Raw genomic sequence first — 27,225 nt, forward strand, 5'->3', positions numbered from 1 at the left:
ATTGGTCTGTTTAGTTCAGTATTGTCTACACTGACTGGCAGCAGCTCTCCACACCATCCTAAACCCCTAAGATGGTCTGAAAGTAAAGGATCTAAACAATGGACCAGCTTAATGACAGGATTGTGCAGCTTGTAAAGAGATAGGCTCTGCAACCTCTTTTCACTTCCAGACAGGCAAGAGCTCTCGATTAAGCCAGGAGGAATGCATTGGGGAGAGCCACAAGCCCTTCCATGTACACTGTGGTCTTGTTGGCTTCCTAGCCGATTACCAGCTGGGCCCACGTTATGTGCATCTACAACTTCCCTCTTAGATGTTCAGACCACCCCAAAATCCTTGTATGTCAAGATACACATTTTGATATCAGCAGCACACCAGTGTTTGTGTACCATAAAACAAACAGTGCTGTTCTCAAAAAAGCAGCATCTTCCTATCAGTTCAGAGGACTGGCTTAAGAGCACAAGATAAAACACTTGTAAGAGTTGACAAGAATCAACATTGCACCTTGTGGGGAGAAGTGAGGAAAGTCATTTCACAAACACAGGTGCCATTTTAAAATTAGTGCTTCTGAAACGAAGGTGGGGGGAGAATTTGTGTGATAGTCTGATGCACAAAAAAGCCAGTGGGTAATCTGTGTGCCATTCTCTTGTACATGAGTACCTACACTTTAGAAAACACATTACCTTGAAATACATATATTTTACCTTGGATGACTGTGAGAACGCTGGTGCATGTGCAGTGGTACCTCGGGTTACATACGCTTCAGGTTACAGACTCTGCTAACCCAGAAATAGTTAAGAACTTTGCTTCAGGATGAGAAAAGAAATCGTGCTCCAGTGGCGCGGCAGCAGCAGGAGGCCCCATTAGTTAAAGTGGTGCTTCAGGTTCAGAACAGTTTCAGGTTAAGTACGGACCTCCAGAACGAATTAAGTACTTAACCTGAGGTACCACTGTATATGGACATGGAATATGAATGTAAATGCTCCTTTTTAAAACGTGTGTTCCTCCTCTTATAAGTCAGATTTAGAAATATCCACATTAATGGAACCAGCCTGAAAGAATGGCATGTTACATATATCCTAGGTCTTCATGAGGATGAAGTCAGCTGAAAGGTTTTGCATCCACTGAAGGGAACATTCACAACATCTGTGAAAATAATGCCTGTGAAAATAAGCGATGGGGAACCTGTGGCCCTCCAGATGATGTTGGACTACAACTCCCATCATCCCTGACAATTAGTCATGCTGGCAGAGGCTCATATGGAAGTTGGAGTCCAGCAACATCTGGAAGGTCACAGGTGCCCCATCCCTAGACTAGCCTATGCAGCAAAGTTTTTATTTTGAAAGGTGTATTTGATTAGTATCCCATTTGGTGGTATTCTACCATAAAATACAACTATGCAGATTTACTCCCAACTAGTTCCTTTAATCTCTGTGAGTCTTAGAATCTCCATTAAGTGTGTGAGACAACTCATCTCTCATATGCATACAATTTTGAGCTGCAGTATGCAACTGGGAATCAGACATGCACAATTTCCACAGTCATACACTACATATCTGCTCTCATGGGTTTCTAAATACATGAATGATGAAGGTTCAGAAATGGTCAAAACTGGAAGCTGCCTCCTTGAAGTTTTGTAAGGGCAAAACTCTTTAGAAAGAAAAGTCTGGTCCCCAAGATTCTCAGTTTCCACTTTTTATTTTATTTTATTGTCATTATAGAAAGAGCTTGGCCACTAGTGGCTCCCCTTCCTGAAAAATGCATGTCAGGAGCAAGGATGAGAAGATGACAGGATATGTCCCTTCTGCATCCTAATCAGAAAAGCTGGACAATAGCCCTGTCACCTGAAAGTTGTTTTGTTTAAGAGAGAAGGGCTAAGTGCAAGACAGCATTTGCATGTAGTGGAACATTAGTATGTTTAGACTCTATGGGGGAGGGAAAAGATGAAACCAAGTTTGGAGGGAACCTGAAATAGAGAAGTGGTGGACATGGAAACACAATCATCACCCCTACTTTGTAAATCCTCTCCTCCCAAAGCAGCTTTTCTTTATTGGGGTTTTATTACATGCAGAGATAGTTAGGCCTAAGTCTATGAATGGAGTCCCTAAATGCATGAGTGATAGCTGGAAAGAGCTCTCTCTGCAAAGAGCGTTAGCTGAGATTTAACTAGCCCACTTGGCATTCTGTTTGTTTGTAACAGGTTAACTTTTGACATATCAGAATGAAATTCAGTATACACACTTAGGGAAAATCTACAATTTACATTGGAATGCCAGCTCAATGCTCAACAGCTGTTTCCAAAGGGAAAGGTGGGAAGGAAACACAAAATATATTGCAATGTCATATCTGCTCTGGAGACTGAGATATTGGAAATAAAGCTGATGTGCACTTTTAGGACACCATTCCACTTCACAAGTTTGAACCCTAGCTTAAGACCCACACCCATTTTCTTTCTTTCTTTCTTTCTTTCTTTCTTTCTTTCTTTCTTTCTTTCTTCTTTTTTAAAAATAATTTTTTATTAGCTCCAAACCCATTTTCAAGGCAGCCAGGAAATATAAACTATGGCTTGCACCCCTCTGTTGCAGTCAAGAGAAGCAGAAGGTTTTAAAAGTGGAAGTGAAGGTTTCCCAGAGTTTGTGCTAACTGTGGTTTGCTGTTATGCCTGAATTCACAGACCACTGACAAGCCACAGGGACAGCCACTGCTCAGTCTCTCAAGAGGCTGCAGCACCACAGGGACAAGAGCAAACCAATGAGGCTGAGTCCTAAGCAGCAAGGAAACAAAAGGAGGGAGCCACCAGCTAAAAAGTTGGTTTGCCTGTCATACAGTCAGAAGCTCAAATTATAGTGTGGATTGTTAACTATGATTAGCACAAACCATGGGTGGTTTTGCAACCATGCCTGAACCCAACCACTGTAGTACCGTATCTCCCTTGAACAAAAGAAAGCAGACTGTAATTTGGATAAAATGCGGAGGGACAGAACCATGTGTACCACCTTGAACTCCTTGGAGGAAAGATGAGATATAAATGCAATAATAAGTAATAGCTTTGCATCTGAAATTCAAATTCCTGCTCAAGCCCTACACCTGGGTTGCAGTTTTGTTTTGTTTTTTTAAAAAAGGATGGAGTAGGAGAAAAGATCTATAATAGGCAAATGTGATAGCCTCTGAAACACAAATAGAAGTGTGAAGGATCTAGGCAAGAGACTGAAACATGCTCCCACCTCACCTCATTCTTGTTGAAGCCAAGCCAGGGTCATGGGTGGCCATACCATAATCAGAGCAGGCCCTGACCAGCAGGCAGAGTGAGGTGGTTCCATCAGACAACAGGCGCCAAGGGATGAGGGAGGTATCTTAGAGGATGTGGCTTGCTTTGTGTAGCCTAAGTTAGCCTGATGCCCTCAGGTGTAATGGTTTTAGTTCTTCTGGACAAACCACAAGCCGAAAACCATAGGACAGACCTTGGTTACAGCTTGTGCTTAGGCTGGGAAGTGCTAAACTGTGAGCCCAGGTTTGGACAAAATGCTAAGCCAAGACAGCACGGCGCAGCCGCAGAACTGGGGAGGAGCAAAGTGGTCCTGATCTCCTCTCCCACTTGCATGTTTGCCCTGAGCCATGTGTGATGTGGCTTACATGCAAACTGGGACACACTCTTGCTCCTTCCATTTTTATTGTTTAAATCACTGATACCTTGAAAATGTTCCCAAGTCTCAATTATGTCCACACAAGACCTCTATGAAATTAGGAAGATATGACCAAGTGCTACTAGATTACTAAGCAGATGCTGCACCACTGAGGGACTTTAAAGTGAAAAGTTTACAAATGCATATGGATCATTCAATAATTGCCATATCGGGCACTGGTCTGCAGCTGTGAAATTGCCTTTAACAATCACTACACAGCTTTCGTATCACCTGGCATCACCTTATTAATCCTATTTCTCATTGGGGGCTGCTCATACATTCAGCTGCAGGTCACCAAGTACTGTACAAACCTGTGCGAATCAACCCTAAGTTACATTTGAATCAAGGTGGGCTTTACAGGAAGATTCCTCCTTTAGGAACAAATACTATCCTGACTATCGCAATCACAAGAAACTGTAAACAGGAATCATCATCTTAGAAATAGAAGCAATCAGGTGCTGGTTACCCTAATGCAAGAACATTAAGCAGCACAGTGGATCACCACGGCCACCATGTTTTAAATCAAGAGTTTCCTAATGGCATGCATGCCAAGATCATCCACACAGAATGTGCACCAGTACAAACATTATACAGGTCAACAAGGTCAACAACAGGCATAGGCAAACTCGGCCCTCCAGATGTTTTAGGACTACAACTCCCACCATCCCTAGCTAATAGGACCAGTGGTCAGGGATGATGGGAATTGTAGTCTCAAAACATCTGGAGGGCCGAGTTTGCCTATGCCTGGTCAACAAGTTGTAAAAAATATGGGGAATCTGTCTTGTCATCCATTATGGAAAGTATAGACTATCTAGGTATTCTAGGCATGTTCCTGAATATATGAACACTCAAATGGTGGACAATGATAGGGACATCGATGCAGACCCCAGCCTCATGCACTTTGCACCTACCCACCTTTCAGTCCCAACCATCTCCATGTTGAGTGAAGAAGTTCTGCAGACATCCTTCTACTAGCATTTGCTTCAATGCAATTGGGATCCTGTTTTATCCGGCTCCCAGCCGTGCGGAGTAAATGAGAGTGAAAGCTCCCCTGAAGACCTTCTCTGCTCAACAAGGGGATAGTTGGGGAATGGTGCACACAGAAGACACTAAGGGCATGGCTTGCATATGCACCCCTGCCTCCCATCTACAGATACAGAGTTCACAGACAAATGCCCTGGACATACCTGTAGTTTTGCACAGAGCAGGTATTCCAGCATAGTCTATGCAACAGCTCAGGTTTTGCATGAGGTTTTTCTACCTGTAAAGAACTGTTTGAGTGACCAGTGGGAACTTGGGGACCCACGGAATGGCCTGGAAACACCAGGCACTGTAGCTGTTGTCAAGCTTCTTAACCATTTGGATGGCAACCACCTGGGATGCCATGAAAGATTAGGATACAAATAAAATAAATAATTTTCAGAAAACAAACATAGTCAGAGTGACCAATTCTATTTTGGAAATTAGCATCTCTCTTTCTCGTACAAATTTCTGAGAATTTTCCATACCAAATAGTATCATGCCCCCACCACATGCTCATAACGGAGCTTACCTTCCCCTAAATGTCAACCACCAAACTGAGGTATGCATGGAAAACTGTTCATTAAAAATACATTAAAAAAAGAAAAAAACAGCTTCTGAACATTTCTGACAGCTGCTAAGTGCTTGGAACAAAAGGCAAAGACATAGGTACTCCAAATAACAATGAAATGGTCTCAAAAGTAATTTATTACTTAAAAATGAACACATGTAAGCATACATGAGCATTGTGTGTGTATAATATTCATATATTTCATTACTTGTATCTGGGGACTCCCTATCCCCTCTGCTGTTTTAAATACTCAGTCCAGGCTTCCTTCTAATCAAGCATAACATTGGGATGAATTTGGAAATAATGGGCAAAACAAATTTAGGGGGGAAGCCACCATGCCACCTTCTTAAAAATATTCATTCTACACATGAATGAGGTAGCGAAACACAGGCCTGGTACTGAACTTGACAGGCCTGGTTTTTATAAGGCCTGCTGCAGTAAAGCATAACTGTACTAGTCCTGATTCATTCTGATACACTCATTTTACAATGTGCAAGTCACATCAGCAGCACAGGGTCTTTAGCTTACAGATCTGCCTGCCACAGACCAGAAAGCAAGTACAGTACGCCTCCTTATGCTTTTCATATGCTCATCGCCAGCTGAGCGTTTGGGTTGAGCTGCTTGGCTTCCCATCAACCAGAACAGCTCAGAATCTCTTTCTTAACTTCAAGTGTATTCTGGGCAAGACACTGAACTTTGCTTTAAAAATGCCTCATTCCCCCACTATTGCTCTCTTCCCTGAGTTCCTTCTGACTCACCCCTGCAGATCACCACTTTTGCGCGAGAGAGCTCAACTTTTACTGAACTGAAAGCTGTACGTTCTGCTTCAGCATAGGCTGCAAACACGCTTTTCTTCTGGCATTATAACTGACCATTTTCATTGTGTTTCCCTACCCCTGCCTTGAAGTGAACGGTAATGCTTAATTTCCAACGTATACCCTCCTATTAAAGAGAGAGAGAGGTGTAGTACCAACCACATTATTCCAACTAACAATCCAAGGAGCTGGTCCCCTGTGATTCTGTTTGGTCCTTTCTGAGAGGCAATAGCCGATCCCCATGACCACCAGCATGCTAGGGAGAAACGCAGGAGCACAAGCCATACAGCCTGGCCCTTGGTCCATCTAGCTCACTGTTTACAATCACTGGCAGAAGTTATCCAGGATTTCAGATGGGATCATTTCCAGCTTACCTGAAGATGCCAGGAATTGGAGCTGAGGTGATCTGCATGTGAAGCAGATTTTCTATCATTGAACTACTGTGGGGTGGAGGGTGTAGAATGAGAGAGATATACCTGTTGAGTGTGGGACGAGATTTTAGAATGTGTAACACATCCATTTCAAGCATCTTACTTGGAACCCTTGCCTTTCCCCCTCTTTTCCTTTTGACAAGCAAACCACATCTGGAGATGTAAGAAAGTTTGCATTGTTACTATTATTATTTGGATATGCCCCCTAGGGAAGGAGAAGGCACAGATTCCCCCCCCCCCCCCACATACACACATTGCTACTGGAGGTGAGGAGAAAAAGTACTCGTTCCCAACACATCATCATCCAATATAAGCAAGTCTGGCAGTGGCCTGGCAAAGAGAGAGAGAATGTACAGGCTGCACAGAAGTATAATAGAAATACTCGTCATACATCTGAAACATTAATAGAACATGCCACTCAGTGGTTTGGGCCTTAAGGGAGGGGGACTATGTCATACCATCACTCACTTTGCAGGGAATCTCAAGTAGGTTGCGCACTGACACTTGTACAGTCACACTTTGCATGGCAGCTACAACAGCCAAGAAAGTGCTATCTGGAGGAATAATACCATTCAAGCTATAAAATTTGGCATATATGTGGCATACATACCCACACCCACACCTACATACATACATATATATATACATGCAATCATGAGGGAATATGTTTTGTTTGTGTATAAGCAGCTGGCAGACCCATTACAGTGGTACCTCAGGTTAAGTACTTAATTCTTTCCGAAGGTCTGTTCTTAACCTGAAACTGCTCTTAACCTGAAGCACCACTTTAGCTAATGGGGCCTCCTGCTGCTGCCGTGCTGCCGGAGAAAAATTTCTGTTCTCATCCTGAAGCAAAGTTCTTAACCTGAATCACTATTTCTGGGTTAGCAGAGTGTGTAACCTGAAGCATATGTAACCTGAAGCGTATGTAACCCGGGGTACCACTGTATACAGATCTTCTGTCAAACAGTAAGACCAAATTATAAACAATTGCCTTTGTTTTGCATGTTTTGTGTTCCTTCTCTCATTCATCCTCACAGCAATCTGGAATGATGGCCCATTATTCCCTCTGTATTTCAAGTGGGGCAACTGTGTCTGAAAGAGGGAGATAAGTCTTAGGCCATCCAACAAACTAGCACTGGACAGTATGTGGATCCCCAGTGTACTCAACTCAAGCCAAGGCACTTTCCCCCACGGAACTGCACCAGCAAGCACCTTGTCTATCCCCACTTATAAATGGTTGTATATTTCTGACATATTTCAGGCATTGTAGCCGCCTGCCCAGGCAATGTAATGCTACAATTCCAAATCAACGCTGAACTAAAAAAGCATCTCTTATGGTTTCTAAAGAAAATTTTAATTCTATATATAAAAGGTAGCTTGTAGGAAAAACGGTTCCCTGGAAAGTGACCTGGCAGGTCAAGAAAATACTCAGCGTAAGGAAATAACCTGCCGAAATATCGGTTTTTAAAAAAAACAGCACCACGAGTTTCTAAAACTGAATTGAAAGAGCATTTTAACAGTCAATTTTCCCCCTCTAGCTTCCCCCATCAGAAGAGGAACAGTGGAGTATTTCATTTTAGACATTTCAGAGTCTTCCCCCTCTCCAAACTATCCTAACCATAAAAATAAATTATGAGCATTTGAGTCAACATGTAGACATGACACAGTTATCAGCAAGAGCCTGTGGAGAATCACACTGACAGAGAGGAGCAAAGACTAATCTGAAGAGAGATACAGGATCTTATCCATTCTCATGTGGATATCGCATCACTGGCCATATACGTCTGCATTGACGCATACACTGTTTTATGTTATAATCTGTGTATTTTATGCTTTGGCTATAAAACCTTATGTAACACATTCCTGCTTAATATGGAACAGCGTGTACATTGTTGTGGCAATCTCAGCAGATTTCTCTCCGTCTTGGGGAAATGTTGCCCCTCGAGGACTCTTTTAAATCATGGAGGGGTGGTGGGGACAGAGGGGGATATAAAATAAAACATGCCCATCATAGCAAGGACCATAGGTTTCTAATCTCTGCTGTCAACTTTTTGCAGTCCATATTTAATTGGTCTCAGACTGTTACAGGCTTTAGGATTCCCAGTGCTCAATTCTGGCAAAATACAAATGGCTTCTGCTAGCAGGAAAGCTATCCTGACTTGGGGGAGTACCATCTATTAAGGGGTAGCATATCCTAAATAATAATGAGATGGCAAGATTGGCAATCATGACACCTCAGCCTCCATTCACAGCATGCTGAAAGCTTGCATACTGCCATTGTGAAGCTACAGGATTGTGTTACAGCAACCACTTGTACAGCTTCTTTGTTCAAGAAATTCAAATGCATCTGCACTGACCATTTGCCCAGGCAGCATCTTCTCTTCTCTCTCTCTCTCTCTCTCTCTCTCTCTCTCTCTCTCTCTCTCTCTCTCTCACACACACACACACACACACACACACACACATATATCTTGGAGAACTTCCACTGCTCCCAATTTAAGCAAAACATAAACTCATGTGTTATTAGTATTCTCCTTTCTCCCCTCCCGCGGCACTTTCCCCAGCTGATGAAAATATTATGCATGATAGCTACAACACCTCTCCCCATTTCGGAGCCACGAAGCATTCATGCACCCTGCCATGAGGACAGAAGTGTAGCATGTAATCAGCAAAACGGCAGCACACACACACACACACACACACAAAATGCTTCCCAGCTTTCGTCAGAAACACCTATATCTTCCCCTTCTCCTTTTTCTAAAGCTGCAGGACAAGGAATTATATAACCGAGATTAGTTCAGGTGGCTCCAGACTATATCCATCACATTGCCAAGCAGCCCACAAAACAAAGCCTGTTTCTTTGGCGTCCCTGTCCTCCGCATACCTTGCTGTTGCGAGGAGGAGGAGGTGGAGGAGGAGGAGGAGGAGGAGGAAAGAGACCAGCAAAAGGGTGGGCTTTTAGACAAAAATAAAAAACGAACACCCCACTTACCGCCTCAGAGTCTTCAAATCCATGCAGGTACAAATTGTCATACATGGAGGTCTGATAATCCAAAGCACCCCTTTCTCAGTGCAAAAGTGAATTCCCTACAAAAGCCACAGCTGGGATTTAAAACGCAGGGAAAGGCCTAGACAGTAGACAGAGCAGCTCCAGCCTGCCTTGTCAATTCCTCCTCTGGATTTGCCCCCAGCCAAGATGCTATTCATTCACATCATAGAAAGGAAGGTTATCCCTAGAGGCAACCCAGACCTGGCATTTTATCTGCCTTCCAAACACAGAGCATGAAAGCAAAACCGTTTTTCCCTCAACCAAGGGCTGATGACAGAGTCAGGAAAGAGACCGGTGATTGGCTGGGCTGCTGTGCCTCAGTCAACTCACAGAGAATTCTCTTTGATAGTGGATGACGAACAGGAGGGCTTGTGCGTTTGTAACAAGCATGTCCCCGATGATTTCTTCTCTTCAGTCTGCAATAATAATAAAAGCTCGCCAGCATTTTTGAAAAGAAAAGAAAGAGCTGAGGTGGGGGTGGATAGCTGGACAGATTTGACTACCAAATACACCCTGTGGAATAGAGAAAATAAGGGGTTCCCCCCCCCTCAAGTCCAGTCATCAAAAAAAAAAAAAAAAGGAAGCCACAGCATTTCTACCAGTAAACAGCTTCACCTTAAAAGTAAACTGCAATTTGGCAATAAATCGTTTGTTTGTTTTTTATGCAGGAGAACAGGAGCGAGAGCACACGATGGAAACAGAGGAAGAGCTCTGCTAATTTATGCTGTTTCTATTTAGACATCCCTCCCCGCAGAATTATGTTGCTTAAGGAAGAACTGCAAAGATTTAACCATCACCACCACAGGCTTAAAGATAAAATAACCCACTTCTCTGTCTACTTCCTGGGCTTAGTTTGAATTGCCTGAGCAATATTCTTATTTGAGAGGCTCTTCCTCAGGATGCAAGTCGCATTTTAAAATAGGCTGCTGCAGACAAAACCTCTGAAAAATATTTTATCCCTTAAGAGAGTTATGCACTCATTTTCTGAAGAACCCCAAATTTTCTAATATTTTAGGGGAGGGGGGAATACCAGCTGTACGCAGCCAAATTTGAAACCTCTGTCCTCTCTCACTCATTGGAATAAGCATAGTTTGCAAAGTGCATGTTACAATTCCCCTCAGAACCACAAGCAAGTGGCCAAGAGAAGGAGGTGCATTTCGTCAAAGGGCAGGAGCAATAATTTTGCACATGTTCACTCAGAAATAAATTCCAATGAGCTGAATAAGAGATAATCCCCAGTAAGTATGTTCCAGCTTGTAGACTCTGGCTTCTGAAGACCTGGAGTTCAAAAGCATTGCTTTCAAAAACAGAAGTTGAGGCATACAGACCACCAGTGGTTATTACAGAACAGAAAAATATACGGCAGTGGTGAGGAATCTGTGGTCCTACAGATGTTGCTGGACTCTGACTCCCATCAGCCCTAGACACCACAGCCAATGGTCATGGATAATAGGAGCTGGAGCCCAGCAAAACATGGGAGTCCACAGACTTCCCATTCCTGGAATACTGTAGAAGATTTGGAGCATTGTACTGTAAATGGGTGTCAAAATTGAGATAGTTCTGTGAGACTTGCGACCAATTTTATAAGAGTTATAAGCACAATAACATTCTTTACACGTGACTAATCAGTTGTGCAAAAGTTGGTCCACAGAATACAGCTTCTACACCCTAAAGTGTTCCCATACCACTGGTGCTAAGGAATAAATTTTAGATGGAAGGTCTCACCAGTAGACCTCTCACTTTGATATTCAAGATCTCTGGCCTCTCCCAGTAGGGTAGGGGAAAGTTCCTGCCTAAAACCCTTACAGAGTGTTCCCAGTCAACGAAAGTGCTAACCTAGATGGAATAATGGTCTGGCTTAGCGTAAGACAGCTTCCTCTGTTTCTAAAGAGGGCCACATACACAACTTGTTGTAGCTGTTTTCATCTGTGTTCTACTTAATAGAGAACACTCACCTATTTGAAAAGCTGTCCGGTGCAATTTCAGTTTTAAAAGAGAGATAAGAGAGATCAGGGGCCTTGAAGCTTCTCATCGATAGTTAGCACATGGACAGCAGATCTTAAATTATAGTAACAGTTTCTAAATTATCATCTATACAGATGAATTAGCAGAGAGAACATATAAAATAGGAACAGATAAAGAGCAGGGGAAAAACAAACATAAAAAACAAACATTTGCAAAATTAAAACTATTTATAAATATCATAACCTTCACGAGGGATGTCCCTAACCAATGCCTGTTATTATCTCTAGGGTTGGTAACCATACACCTTTAAGTCAGGTAGAGCTACCACCAGCCCCAGTTATTCTACTGGAAGTCTCCTCAGAATGAAAATAGTTGGTTATCCACCCTACTTAACTCTGTTGTCAGTAATACCAAAGCAAGGCAAAGGTTTTGGTAACCATGGCATCCACAAGCATAAAAACATGAGAAGAGCCTGCTGGATCAAGCCATATGCCCATGTAGGACAGCACCTTGTTTACAGTGGCCAACCAGGTGTCCATGGGAAGTCCACAAGCAGAACCTTAGCACAATTTGTGTGCATTCTTCCTACCTGCAGTTCTCAGCAACTGATATTTAAAGACATATTGGCTCTGACAGTGGAGATGCAATGTAGTCTACATGGCTAGTAGCCACTGATACCCCTTATCCTCCGTGAATTCGTCTAACCCTCTTTTGAAGCAACCCAAATTAATGGCTATCACTGCCTCTTGTGAAAGCAAATTCCATAGCCTAACTATGTGATGTGTGGAGAAGTGCTTTCTTTTGTCTGCCCTGAATCTTCCAACATTCAGCTTCATTGGATGTTCCCAGGTTCTAGCATTATATGAGAGAGAGAGAGAGAGAGAGAGAGAGAGAGAGAGAGAGAGAGAGAGAGAGAGAGAGAAATACTGTATACCTCTTCTAAAAAGCCCCAAATAATGGGAACTTGCTCCATCCTTTTGATCGCCTTTTTCTGAACTCTTCCAGCAATACAATATCCTTTTTGAGGTGAGGTGATTAGAACTGTACACAGTATTCCAAGTGCACCATAGATTTATATAATGGCATTATCATATTAGTAGTGTTATTTTCAGTTCCTTTCCTAATGATCCCTGACATGGAATTTGACTTTTTCACAGCTGCCACACATTGCGTTGACACCTTTCTTGAGCTATCTACGAAGACCTGAAGGTCTCAATCCTGGTTAGTCACCACCAGCTCAGACACCATGAGCATATAGGTAAAATTAAGATTCCTGCCCCCAATGAGCATCACTTTATACTTGCTTACACTGAATTGCACTTGCCATTTTGCTGCCCATTTACCCAGTTTATTGCATTAACTAAAGCATCTTTAGTTAATGCAATAAAAAATTCTTCAGCGATGACATTCAGCATTAGGGATTAAAAATGGATCTCAGGATCTCTCAACAAAAGAGGGATTAACTTGAGCTGGAATACATAGACTTGTCAACTCTAACACTTAAAAGACACATTAAAGCACTCCACTGAATAAAAAAAGAGAAAGATGTAAATGTACAATGATTATACTCGGATAAAATTATTTCCTCTACTCCCAAGCTAATAAAGCTTCAATGGCACTTCTGAAAATAAAGTTATTAAAATAATCATAATTGATTCACACAGGAATTCAGACTATAACAATACACACACACAAATAAATAAGATAAAATATCATTTTTCTCTTGGATGTACACAGATGCAAGTCTCTTAGAGAAATACATAATATAGTGGCTGAAATAGAACTTTCCTTGTGAAAGGGCCACTTCACAAGCAGGAAAAATTATCTAGGAATCCCAAGGAGCAGAAAGAACTACTCCCTGGAACCTGTGCTGCTCCCCTGATTTACAAAGAGAGTCCCTGCACTACCAGACTGATTGGTCCACATACTGTTCGGTGAATCAGGAGAACCCTGAGAAGATATCCCCACAGTGTAAAAGCCCAGGGCCAGACACTGGCCCTTTAACTGATCATGTACCAGTATTCAGGGGGCTGGGACCTCTAGCACAAGATAGAAAGATCTGCCAGTCACTCCAGGCCACTGCTGAGACAACTTGTATGTTCTGCCTCAGCTGCAGGCTTATTAACCATACTCCTACAACATACACCCAGATCCCTCTCCAAGGTGCTGATCCTGCCTTACCTCACTTTCCTGTCTGTCTGAAACTCCAGGATTACTGACCCCTGCCCCCCCCCCGCTTGGTCCATGGCCTATCTGCAGTGATGGGGAACCCCAAATATGAGGATAATGTAGCCTAGCATAGTTCTGTTTCTGCTAGAAGCATCTGTGTTTGATAACTATTTTGACATCTAATATATTTCTCCTGAAGCTATATTTCTCCTGAATATACTTTTAAGTTAGATTTTTTTTTAATGCATTGGAGAGAGGTAGATAAGTTTTAACATACCATCTGCATGACGAAACTGATGGTGGACACGCAATGGGCTTTATGAGATGTTCTTAGTTATCCTGAATTAAAATCCAACTTCCAAGTCCTCATGGTTTTGGACATCCACCAAATGTAATTCTGGCAGGATAACTACTTACTGCACAGCTGTGCACATGCTGCAGATCATGCAGTTAGAGTATCCACTGAGGTCCACTGAATTTCCTTCAAACAAGTGTGTGTGTATGTGTGCATGTGTGTGTGTGTGCGCGTATGCGTGTGTTGGGACACACAAATTTATCTTCATAAAAATAAATTGTCTCAAGTAGATGAGAATGCATCCTGTAGCCAAGCAGTAATCACTGGGGGATCACTGACTTGCAAATATGGATGTGTTAAATGTTAACTCTAGTCAGGCTTATCCTGCCAATAGCCCAATAAACCAATAGCCCTAGACTTCAGTGATTATGTGATCACACCAAGGCCATATTAAGACAATTTACTGATTCTTGATTAATAATCCTGCATTTTTGCTACTAAACTTTGTCCCAGGATTATTTTTTAATGAAATAAATCAAAATTAATGATCATTTAATTAAGAGATAAATTTTATCTCTGCCTCTAATGTCTTCACAATTTGCCTCAGTTTTGAGCAATTACAAACTAATGTATTTTAATATATACATTGTTTTAAAGAAGTTTGTGAAACTATAAGCTACAGCATAACTACAATATTCAAGGTATATTTTGGTCAACTATATCAGAGGGAACTCAATGAATCCCACCTAAAAGTTAAAAACAATTTTGACTTCTTTTACTACATATTAATCTCACTGGAAATAGTATTATGTCTTTACTGGAGCCCAACAGAAGCATCATTTTCCAGCGGACACGCAACAACTGAGTGCTTAATCCACAGAAGGAGGGGGCACGGGAATATAGGGAAAGGAAGAAAATATGAGCAAATAAACACTATGGTTATGCACATGTTAAGCAGGGGCATTTTCTTCATAAAGAGTATCAACAAAGCATGGCAAGCACAACTTGCGTATTAGGAATACTGTCTTATAATAAATTTTGGGATGCTTTTCTGTGGCCTGCGAGATGCAAGTTAGCAGTGGACTCCAGCCATTTCCCAGCAAATGTGACAGAAGCCACCATCCTAACTGACACTAATTGGCATTCTGATGGCACTTCCAATAAAAAGGCCAAATATTGAGTGGCCCTGAAGAATGAACTGTCCCGTTATAGCCCCTAAAACTGATCCTTCCATCTAGGTCAGACTGAAAGCGTTCTAGAAGCATATTGAGGTAGGCTTGCTGAGCCGCTGGGAGTCCTCTGCATATAACATTAGTGTAAGAAGCACTTCTGTTTGTTCACACAATCCCTGGCACTTTTTAAGCAAGCAGTTACAGTAGCACATTAGCCTCCTCTCAGTGCTAGGCCTACCATTAGGCAGAGGGAGTTAGCTGCCTCAGGTAGCAGGTAATAGGTGTTGGGGAGTGGTGGGGAGTTGAAGGAGAACAAGGCTTATGTGCCTGCCTTGCACTCCCTAAACTATCTGGGTGCCATCAGGTTTGGTGAGCAATGATGTCCTGTTGCCAGTTCTGAAGTAAGATTCAGTTGCTAGTCCAGCCAGCTCCTGTAACTGGAACTAGGAAGGCAGCAATCTAGTCCTTTGCCACAAACAGAAAAAAAAAAAATTGGCCTAGTCCTGACAAGAGTTTAAGAGGCAGTAATTAACACCCACCATGCACACACCCGCAAAAGACCAGGTTACTCTAGGAACTTTCTGGTTGAAGAATGAGATATAAACTTATTATTATTATTATTATTACTATCATCACCACCATTTACTATGATATAGCCATGCTCTGTTGACTTACTTTTTTATGAGACATCTGCATGAAGCCTTTGCTGAGAAGAATGTTTTAGGGCCATGCAGAACCCAGAGGCATGCTAGAGAAAGAACACAAGAGCTGCGGAAAAACTGCATGTGCTAATGCTAAGTCTAGATGGACATTTAGAAATAATTACTATCAGTGTTCGAAATTAACCAGGCGCCAGGCATGTTTTTTGACTGGCGCAGATCCAACTGCGACCACCTGGAGATCTCTGGAAGCCAGGTTGGTGACTGGGGAAAGCAAAATATCACTTAGAGAAGGATCTGAAATATTTCCCTTGAAGCTTTTGTTTGTTTTATTCAGGATTATTTTATTTGATGTTTCAAGGTGTTGCACACTGCTTTGAGATTTGTTCTTTAAAATATAAAGCAGTACAGAATTTGAATGAATAAATAAATAAATAAATAAATAATCAAATAAATAAATATATAATCAAATCAGGTGGAGGGAACAGCACCCAGACATTCCATTGTGATGACTGCAGCCCAGCATACATTTTCCCCCTTGGACTTCTCAAAAGTTTTGGGCAAAATTCCACACCAAAACCTGTTGAGTAAACTTAACCATAACTGTAAACTAAGAAGATGAGTCTCCTATTAACTAAGTTAGAAACAACAAGGAGGAGAACTCGGGGATTGACATACAGTGCTGCCTCACAATGAAGGAAAGTAAGCAATCTATGTAGGGATCAGTGCTATTTAATTTATACCTAAATGATCCAGTCAATAGTGAGGAGTGAAGTGACAAGTTTGCAGATGATGAAGTATTATTCAGGATGGTGAAATGTCAAGTGCATTGTGAAGGATCATGCCAAACTGGGTGAATGGGCAACAAAGGAGCAAATGAAGTTTAAAATTAGCTTTGTTTTTAATTGCTGGACTAGAAGGGTGAGCAGCCTCTGAGAAAAATGAAGAAGAAAAGGGAAGAGGAAAAGTATTTTGGTAGCATCTCAAATACTGCAAAGAGGCAGAGGAAAGATCAGCTACATCTGCCCCATAATGAATTCACAATCTCATTTCTTAAAATAATATACATTTTGAATGTGTGAACATCACCCGGGTTGGAAGAGTTCAGGCTAATCCTAGGTGGAAAGGCCTTATATTTTGGGAATACCTTTCTGAAGGTGCAGTAAAGGTAGCCAGGTGTGATGCATGCCCATAACACATGAAATAAATCTCGATCATGTTCCCTTTGTCCCTGACACCCCAGAGAAATGTTCCAGCTTCCGACAACAGTGCTGTTCCCACATGTTAGCCTCTGAAAGAAAAACTAACTTTAAGGATAAGTGTGATGTTAAACATAATAATCTGCAGCTCCTCCTATGCCTAAATGCAAAACTCCAAGCATGTAGGGACAAATATAATTCTTTAGATGAGCAAATTCATTATGATGTAATTTTAATTAAGTTGCAGCAACTAATTCCACAATGTGAAAATCATCACCATGAATTTAGTCACGGAAAAGAAGTTGGAACGTACAGTTGATGCTGTTGATGCCAAATAATGCCATTTTCTGTCACGCAATATAGCAGCACTAACGCGCAACATCTCTAATCTACGTTCGGGAGCACTACAACACAGTGCAACACTGACCAGACTCATCTGCCTTAAATATTAATCACAAAACTGTCCTGGGATAAGAAGTCTCAAAACACTTGCATTATGAGGACAAACGCTAGCAACTATTGTGTCAGCTCAGGAAAGCGACTTGAGAAATGATGAATGGCAAACTTAGGGTAGTCAACCAACAGTTACCCATAATTTTCTGGATAAAAGCCTTTCAGGTGGCACAAACAGTAATTTATCTGGAATATCTTCACATCATCAAATAATCATAGCACCCAAGGACTGCTGCCACCCCGCCCCCCCCAAAAAAGCATGCATACACTTACAAGAAGAATATTAAAACCTCTGATGACTATTTTATGAGGTTTGGAATGTTTCTCTTTGTATTCTGGCAGTAAAAGTTTTCCTAGTATTATTTAGGGTTTTTTGCCAGCGGGTGAGGGTTGCCTTTTAGTCCACGTCGGCTTGGCCTACCTCTTTTATTATGTTCTGTTACTATCCCCGCAGGAGCTGATTGCAGCTGTTCTTTGTTCCCTGTTAAGTTTTGGGTACAGTATCAGACAGAGCTTGCTGTCTCTGTGTGAGCGGTGCCTTTAATGGATTTGCCGTGGCAGAGCAGCAGGGGGAGATCACACCCTGATGATTAAGGCAATCTGGTTAGGCAGGCCTGGGAAGGAGGATTCCGGATAAAAGTCAAAAAGGACATTAAGATGGGATATTTGCACCTAAATATTACAACTCCAAGGTTCCTCCCCAGGGACCTATCATTTATCTTTGAATTACTGTATCACTGAAGGCAAAGAACTTTATGTTCCTGCCGCTTGCTGCTTACATTATAACCTCCTCGGCCTACGTCACCTATTACTGAAGTTAACTTGCGTTTGGAGTCACTTTTTTGTAGATATAATCTGTCAGCTATTTAGAATGCAGCCTTAAGCAATCTCTTCCTCCCCACCCCCCTCAGTCTGCCCCTCAAAAAGTTTCACAGAAGTAAATAGTAAGGCAATAAAATATAAAATTCACCCCACAGAGAGAAGAAACAGGGAGGAACATCTGGGACATGGGCTAGGCCAATGAAATGTGATTAAACTCAGAAGTGTAAAATCATTTCCATTATAGAAAAGCAATATATCTCCCACAGCAGCTTTGACATCTGTCAGATTTAATGAAAATGATGATGTGGCTGACGTACACATATATTTGCCTTGTAGCCCCTGGCTCATAAGATGTGCTCTGTCAAAGGCTACAGCAGCAGCCAGGGCTTTCCAAGAACCTCAGATTTTCAATATCTAAAACACAGTGCAAATGTGTTCAGTAATGAGCAGATCTGCTCCCTGGGGAGCCTAGAGGCAGGATCACATGACACTTCAAACATGGCCGCTTCCTGCATCAAAGAAGGCATATTTTTTGCACCATGTAATGTCTCAGGCCACATTCATGCCATACATTTAAAGCCCTATGGTTCCCGCCCCCAAGAATTATGGAAGCTAGAGTTTGTTAAAGGTGCAGAGATGTCCCTATTTCCCCCACAGAACTACAATACCCAGAATTGCCTGGAAAAATAGATTGATGGTTAAATCACTCTGGCGGGCTGCAATTCATTCTCCAAAAAGTCAGTGCCACCTGAAGTAAAATAATGTTTTGTTTTTTAAAAAAATGTTTAAGAAGTTACAGGTGTCAACCATTGCACTAGCTCATGGGCTACTAAAAGATCCATATTTGCGAGAATTCCTCGTGCATGTAGTCCGCTCGCATGAGAAACACAAAGCCAGAACAAAGTATTCCCAGAATCCACAGGAACAGCTTCCAATGAAGAACATTTCCTATGCTCTCAACATGGAAACGTTCCTGGATTATTATTTTTTTATTCAGTCCAACATTTGTACTACAGCTTTCTACAATAAAGATCACACCCAAGGGAGCTTACAAATAAAAATATAAATCACAACTTTTTTAAAAAATAAATAAATCTAAGTACAAAACAAATTAAATAATAGCACCCAAAAAAATTCATCAAAACCATATCACCAATAGCAGACGAATATATCAGAACAGACTTTGATTTTTTTATTATTATAAAAGCTCATCAGAATAATAATTAAAAAGTCTTAAAGAGCTTGTTTAAAGGGGGTCAAAGAGGTGATGGTATTCAACAGGTTAGATTCCACAACTGAAAATGTTTGCTGTTGTGTCCCATGTAACCACAAGGGTCCACCAATGTGTGGGGAGACCCTTAGTTCCCTGCCCCAGCTCAAACAGTCTCTGAATTAATTTGTTCTAGGTAGCTCTTTATCCTATCTAATCTTGGTTTTGGTTTTCCTATTGTTTAGTTGTATGTTAGTAAAATGATTGTTAGTTGCTTGGAGGGACCTAATAGGGCCTAAAGAAAGAGTCAAAATATTTTAAACAAACACATACCCACCAGAGAAGCTAAAATGGCATTGACCTGGTCAGTGCCCTGGATTGAAAACTGCTGCAAGTCCTGCTTTAGCTGCTCTGAGCTTTTTCAGTGAAAAGCAGGATATTAAGAGCGGCATTCAACATTAGTCCTACTCAGAGTAGACCCACTGAAATTAATGAACCTAAGATAGCTGTGCCAGTTAACATCAGTGGGTTTACTCCGAGTAGGGACAATTAATATGAATTAAAAGTCTTGTTGAACAGCACTAATTCCCCAAAACAGACATTATTTTTAAAAAAAGATGCAATGAAATATTCAACAAAGCACAGTTGCAGGATTCAGTAGATCAACCTCGCACAGCCCTATACTTATACTTAAAAAAAAGACATTAAAAAAAGTCCATTATGTTTTACAGAAGGAGGAAAGGCATACTCAGAAGATTTAATGCCTTTTATTGTTATTACAGGAGTTTTTCCGCCCCCTCTCTCCACACACACAAGCCTCTCCTGCTGCAGTCTGTGTCTTCCATGGATGATTCAGAATTCTTCAGCCTTTTGAGAGTTTACCTGAAAATTCCGGTGGGCTGTGGGTGGCAAGTGTAGAGGCAGCAAACGAGTGGGAGAAGGTTGGCGACAAGGTTCGGAATATGTGAATATCAGCATCCCCATCCCAATCAGCCAGAGCCTCACAACAGAATTATGGCTCATTTTACAACGATCAGGAAAAGCTGGGGCTGTTTTAAGAGATTCTCCATTCATAGTTTTCTTGAATCAATCACTCTTCTCTGGGTAATCAGGAGAGCCAGCGGTTTGGTTTGGTTTCATAGTCAGTGTTTGAAACTCCCATTGTTCTAGGCGCATTTTGCGACAGGGAATTTCATAAACGCGAGCAGTTTCTGAGCTCTGGGCGCAGTACTGCGCCTAAGATTTCAGATTAAAACCACGGAGTGGAAGGAAAGAGGACCTTTTTCTGCTTCCCCACTTCCAGCTCCTCTCTGGAGACTAGAGAAGAGACCCTTTTTAAGGATATTAGGGGGGTGGGCAGGGGAAGGACTAGACCATATGAAAAATGAACATAATATTTTAGCTGCAGTTCATTCATTTTCAGCTTTGTATTCTTGTCATAAAAACGTGTGCCTAGACATTCCGTTGCTGTGCCCATAACCTGGGTTGAAGGTGCCATTTAGCTCCTAGCTTTCATATCTCAGTTGCCTCCTAACTCACATCTGGCATAACACTTAAGCCAATGTACACTGCCAGGGGATGCTAAACCTTTGCACTGCCTGGGCTGCAAACCGATTAACATACTCCTGTATCCCCAAAATGGCAAGAGCACATCAATGATACTTTGTGCGCTATTTGTGTCTGCATCTCAGCAAGAAAGGGTTTTAAGATTCATGAAAGGCATATGAGTCCATTCCTACATTTGCGTACCCTCCAACATTTCTCTGATGAAAATAGGGATGTCCTATGGAAAAGCATGACTTTCTGAGATCAAATCAGAAACTGGAGTGGCTTCTGTAAATCCAGGACTGTCCCTGGAAATTAGGGACACTTTGAGGGTCTGCATTTGCACCTATGTGTACAAAGGTCTGATGGGGCTAGCAAGAACAGCTGAGCTAGTTCTGCCCCTTGGCTGACAATGCATATACCATTGACACACCGCTGCTGCTGAATGTTCAGTGGTGGCTTGAAGAGGACCTACACAAACACAAATGTGAACAGTGGGCCCTGTTCAGACTGCTTGACATGGAATGGAACAAGCTTACCATATGCATCAGCACAAAGCCTGCACATTCTCATGGTCCCTTTCATGGGTTCAGTACCCATAAGTAGAAAAAGCCCAAATAGGGGTTATGTTGTCCATAATCTTGTGTGTTTCTCTGCACAGCAAGTGTGCTGCTGTCCTGTGAAGAACCTCAGAACTAAAGCAGGACAAGCAGATTAAAAAGACACCAAGGGGGCAGGGGGGGATCCAAATCAAGTTTCTCATTTTTTTAAAAAAATAAGTAAATCCTGTTTTTTGAATAAGTGTGCCTGCTAATTAGTTGCTATAGCAACGGTTTGCAGCTAAGCAGCATCTGGAAATGGAGCCCCAAACTTTTCACCATGCCGTCTCTTGCCCTGCTGCATTACAAAGGTACATCCAAACACCCTCCAGCAAGCGTTTAACATAGGAACAAAATATATAGAGAGGTGTCCTCAAATGGCTTGGAATCCTGGCTCAATGGGGTGTGCAGACATGAGATTTAAATCTGCTAGCGTGCCCACGCTTTGTGTGATTCCTGCTGGAAATGCCAGCGTGCACGGAACAATCCAACACAGAGTTACCCATGCTTTAAAAACAAAAAACCCCCAATGATTCAAGTGAGCTTAAGCACTCTTCACTTTGCCTTGGGTTGTGGCAACTATGAAATCAATGGATTCTTGTTTAGCACTCTGTGCACATCCATGGATACTAAGAAAGATCACTTACTTGGAACACCCTCCTGCCTTCCTCTCAACACATTTGCCGCACTGCTCATGCTAATATCTGGCTTCCCTTGAAGGGTTTTTGAACAAATACTGCCTCCTATTTTGAGAGGGGTCATGAGCAGTGAACATGCCAGGACTGTGCACCAGCCTTGCCCCTATTCAGGGGCTGCTGGAAGGGACCCTATGTGCATATCAGCGTGGGGATGTATAGTAACCTCCACATAAGGGAGGGATCATAGGTGAATCAGCATCCTTCCTGGAGGAGCACTAGGCACTTATGTTGCAATGCACACACAACTCCCTCTTGTGCTTGCTAAACATTTGGCAACATGGTGCTGGGGGCATGGCTGCCTCAGGCGCAGGGCTAGGATGTCTTAAGGTGGCTTGTCTGAATCCCCTTCCACTAAGGCCTTATTCAAGACCAAAGCTCTTCAAAGACAACACCAGAAAGGGCTAAAACCGGTGAGCTGGGGGAGGCAGCTTCCAGATAGGGGTGCTCCAACCCTAGCTACCATGCATTCCTTAGAACATCTATAGAAAGCCCCGGTGCACATAGAGCTAGCTAAGGATACATTTCCCCCTCCCCCAAGTGCCCCAGAATGAAGCTATGGGGAGAGGGGTTATAGCAACGTTAAAATGGCATCTCACTGCCACCTGTAATGGCTGCTAAGTAATACCACAGATGGGGGCCCATTTAAAATAAGAGGAAGCTCACTGCTGTGATCTCTCTGCTCTGAAACAGCAATAAGGAAGAAATTGGAAGCTTCCACTTCCATTCTAAATTAACCACAAATTTAGTGTGTTGTCCAAACCGTCAGCTGTGGCTCATCTTGATTAGGATGGTTTGTAGAAACAAGCCAGCGTGATACATTAAGGCTTGATGTTGGGTTCTTTCGACAAATCATAGTGAGGATGAACCTCAGAAGTAGCAGCACGCTATGTTTGATCTAAAACAGAAGTGAAAGCTTTCAAACTCTTCCTTGCACAGCCACACCGAAGGAGGAGAGGGATGAGACGGAATGGGTAAGCACATTATTGTAATGCTAAACCACAGTCTAGCTTTGTAGCTAAACAGGGCTAATGTTTTGGTAGAGGGTGGAAACAGGCAAGGCTCAAATAATTATACATATTTGCATTTTCTTTGCTTTTGTATAGATTTTAGTGTTGTATTGATATTATCCTTTGTTTATTATCCTTCTTATAGAAAGGAAAGATTTCCCAAAGAGCGCTAGGCTGCATCACTGGTCATTTCTCACAGTTGATTGGATCACTCTCACGTTGTCTTGTCTTCTTTCCACTGTATCACATTTATGCTCCCCGCCAACACTTTAAAAACGTTATGTAATTCTGCAGCATCCTCTCCACCTCTAGTCATTCTTTACTAATTTGCCTTGCTCATCTTCATATCCGTTCCTCTAAAAAAAACCAAGTACCTCCAGCCACTGTCATCTAACACATCTGGGAGTAGCCGCACAGGAATTTATTTTGCCCCTGGTTAGCATTAAATCCCAAGGCAGAGTGGTTTGCATGTAAAGTGGCCTCTGTAGACCTTCTGATCATACTCACATAAACCTCAGGCAGCTCAGAAAGGGGAAACCTCTGCATGAAGACGTCAAATCAGTAATGATTAAATGGGCACAGGATTTAGGTCATAATATACAATTTGAGGATTGGATAAGACTTTGAAAAGTGAATTTGAAATTTACAGATTGTATATTGTTGAAAGAGAAATACATAAAAATGATGTATAGGTGGTACATTACACCTGTAAAACTGGCAAAAATATATAAAACAGAACAAAAGAACTGTTGGAGGTGCAAAGAAGGGGAAGGTGCATTTTATCACATGTGGTGGGATTGTAAGATTATTTTTAAAAAATGGGAAATGATATACAATGAACTTGGGGGAAAAAAGTTTAAAATAACATTTGTCAAAGAAACAGAAGCTTTTTTGTTAGGTATTTTAGGAAAAGAGTTTCCGAAAGAAAAACGGACACTATTTGTGTATGCTACAACAGTGGCAAGAATTTTAATAGTCCAAAAGTGGAAGACCGGAGATGTGCCATCAAAAGAACAATGGCAAGAAAAGTTGATGAACTATGCTGAGTTAGGAAAGTTAATGGACAAACTGCGCGAAAAGGACAATAGTGATTTTGAAAAAGAATGGGAACCCTTTACAATATATTTGCAGAAACAAACAAAAAAATGGACTTGTTGGCAGGATTTAAATAAACATCTACAACTTTATTTACAGAGAACAAGAAGTATAACAATGTGATAACATTGGTATACAAACAGCAGAATGTATCATTTGATGTAACAAACCAGAAATGGAAGCTGAGGGAAGTCAATAGGGAGGGGGAAATTGGAAAATGAATGATTAGTAATGATATTGGATATTTGTCATGAGAAAAGAAAATCAATAAAAAATATTTTTTTTAAAAAAGAAGGGGGAAACCTCTGGACCAGTCTCTGAAGCACTACAGAAAATTCTGGATTGTTTTTCTTTAAAAAGAAATTGAAAAAGACCTAGAGTTGTTTCAACTAGTTGAATGTTATCATCTGAATTTAGTGTAAGGACTAGAGCTACACATTACCTTGAACACATGACTCACCACTGCTAACAGCAGAAAGGTTTCAAATTCCACCCTCCTCCCCAATAATGTCTAGGACAACTTACCCCCATATCTTAACATCATCAAAATCATTCAAATTTTAACGGTTTGTTAATATGTATTTTTAGGTAATATGTATTTTTTAGCGATCTCAAAACATTAGAGTTGTGCAAATATCCCACCTCCACCCCCACTGGACTTTCCCCCAACACAGGTGAGATTGGGGAAATTTGGCTGTTTCAGGTTGGGGTGGCAGTCAATAGCACGACCAAGCTTGTTAAGGTCTTTGGTGAGGCAACCGCTCCACCTGCTATTAGTGAGGTTTCAGCCAGGTATCTACCCATGGACCTGATCAGCTCACTCTAGTTCTGGCCCATGGGTGACCAGCAAAGTGCCCAAGGGCAGACGTGTGCTCTCATGTGCTTCACTGATGCCCACTGGGTCTCATCCCCTTTGCCCCACCTGATTTTGGAATTAGGCTTGAAACATGCTTTGCATCGCAACCAGTAGAAGGTTCCCGCCCCAGCCCCGCCCCCAAGACTGATTGAAGTATCAGGGCTTTATCAGGGGGATCACAGCTGTGGTGAAAAGTATTACCCACTTTCCTTCCCAGCTGTGACTCCTTTCCAATGCCCCCTGTCACCACAATTAGGCTTCAGAGGAACCGTCTACTATGGCCAATGGAAGGATGGACTGGACCCAATGTTGCTGGACTCCTAATTCCCATCAGTCCAGACCACTGAATATGCTCGGAGGGGCTGGTGGGACTGGCAGTCCAATGACATCCAAAAGGACACAAGTTCTCCACCCTTGCCATAGACAAGAAGGAATTGCAGGCAGGTAAGTGCTTGGAATACCATACAGGTGAGGGAGCAAGCTGGTGGAGGAAGGATGGAGCGCTCTGTCCCGCCTCTTGGCCAGCATAGTAGCAAATAGGCAGAAAGAGAAGAGAAACATCTTCGCCCACATCGAAATACAGCAGGCTGATGCAAGAGGATCGGAGTTCCCCACCCCTCCTCTTCCAGCCCCCAGCAGGCTAATAAATGTTCTGTGGGTTTTATTTACAAGGATGAGAGAAGGATAACACACAACTGGATTGATTCAACATTGGGTGAAACAAGAAAAGAACTCTTGTTTGCCTTTAGTTGGCCCTTCATGCTTTAATGAAAAATCACCACAGAACAAACAGAATACCTTGCAACATTAAAAACAAACAAACCGTGGACCATGCACCTTGGAAGATATCTGAATTCTGTGGTGGGCACTGATAGCCTGAGTTATTAGCAGGAGTGCACTCTCCAATGCAAGTCCTTTGAGCAAAAACCATACCTTTATCTTTAATAGTACTGGAAAGTCTGACTACACTCTCATGCTCTATCCCAGTGATGGGAAAGCCATGGCCTTCTTAATGCTTCAGGACTCTAACTCCCATCAGCCCACGTCACCATGGTCATTGGGTCAGGCACGATGGGAGGAGTTTTCCTCTCCCCTTCAGTGAGCTTTTCTGCTTTTGCCTCATTTTCTAATCCTTGGGATCTCCAAAGTTTGCTCTTCGTTTTTTCAGAGCAACTAGGGTGCATCCTTCCTGTGGTGGGTTCATCTGAGATCAGGTACCTATGACAAGTTGTTTTCTGCAAATACAGTAAGTCTAGGAGGATACGAAAGAATCTCCCCTTCTAATGGTGAATGCAAAATGTGAAAGCTTAGCAAATATTTTTAGGCATGTCTCCTGCTGTGTAGAAGTCCAGGCACTCATTAGGAATTCGCTGTCATAAAATATGTACAAAAATGTGTGTGTTTTGCATGTGCAGTGTAGGACCCAATCTACATGCAGAATACTGGGCTCAGAAAATCCTGCTGGCACTCTTGAACACAGTCTAGCCACGGGTTAAACTAAACTGTCCACCTGCATTCCAAAGAAGATACCCATCAAGATATGTCGTAATATAGCTGTTAAGGAAAACGGCTTTTAGGGACAATCTTATTTTACTCTGATCCAGAAATCACTGAGGTCATACACAAGCAAGCAGCTCTCTTAGCTCTGTCACCCTGTTCATGTTGCAACCGTTCCAGACAAATCAGTGAAGCTGCAGTAAGCAGGGTTAGGACTTAATAACTTTGCCTTCAAGCGGCACCTAAAAATAGGATGGCTTGCTAGTTGTAACCTGGGGCTTCTTCTCCTAGCAGCCGCTGCTCCTCCCTAACTAATTATTGCTCTTAGATAGAAAATTGGGGGAAGGGGGCAGGGGGAAGAGAAGCATGCAGCACACATCTGTTTTGTGCAGGAAGGTTAGCTCTTTTTGTGGCAAAA

The 27,225-nt window shown here is 42.1% G+C and overlaps 1 protein-coding gene across 3 annotated transcripts in view; it reads right to left on the bottom strand.

Annotated features, from left to right (window-relative positions):
- Positions 1–27,225, bottom strand: part of CACNB4 (calcium voltage-gated channel auxiliary subunit beta 4) — a 124,749-nt gene that overhangs the window by 62,753 nt on the left and 34,771 nt on the right. The window contains exon 1 of one of the 3 annotated variants that reach the window (XM_081929173.1): positions 9,510–9,866. The exons of the other annotated variants lie outside the window; for them this stretch is intronic. Coding sequence (XP_081785299.1) covers positions 9,510–9,554 — 45 coding nt within the window. The 5' untranslated portion in view covers positions 9,555–9,866. Of the gene's footprint in view, positions 1–9,509; positions 9,867–27,225 lie in introns of those variants that run through there. 3 annotated transcript variants of the gene reach the window in all.

The sequence above is a fragment of the Podarcis melisellensis genome, assembly GCF_964234715.1.
Source record: "Podarcis melisellensis genome assembly, chromosome: 1".
Taxonomy (NCBI): Eukaryota; Metazoa; Chordata; class Lepidosauria; order Squamata; family Lacertidae; genus Podarcis; species Podarcis melisellensis.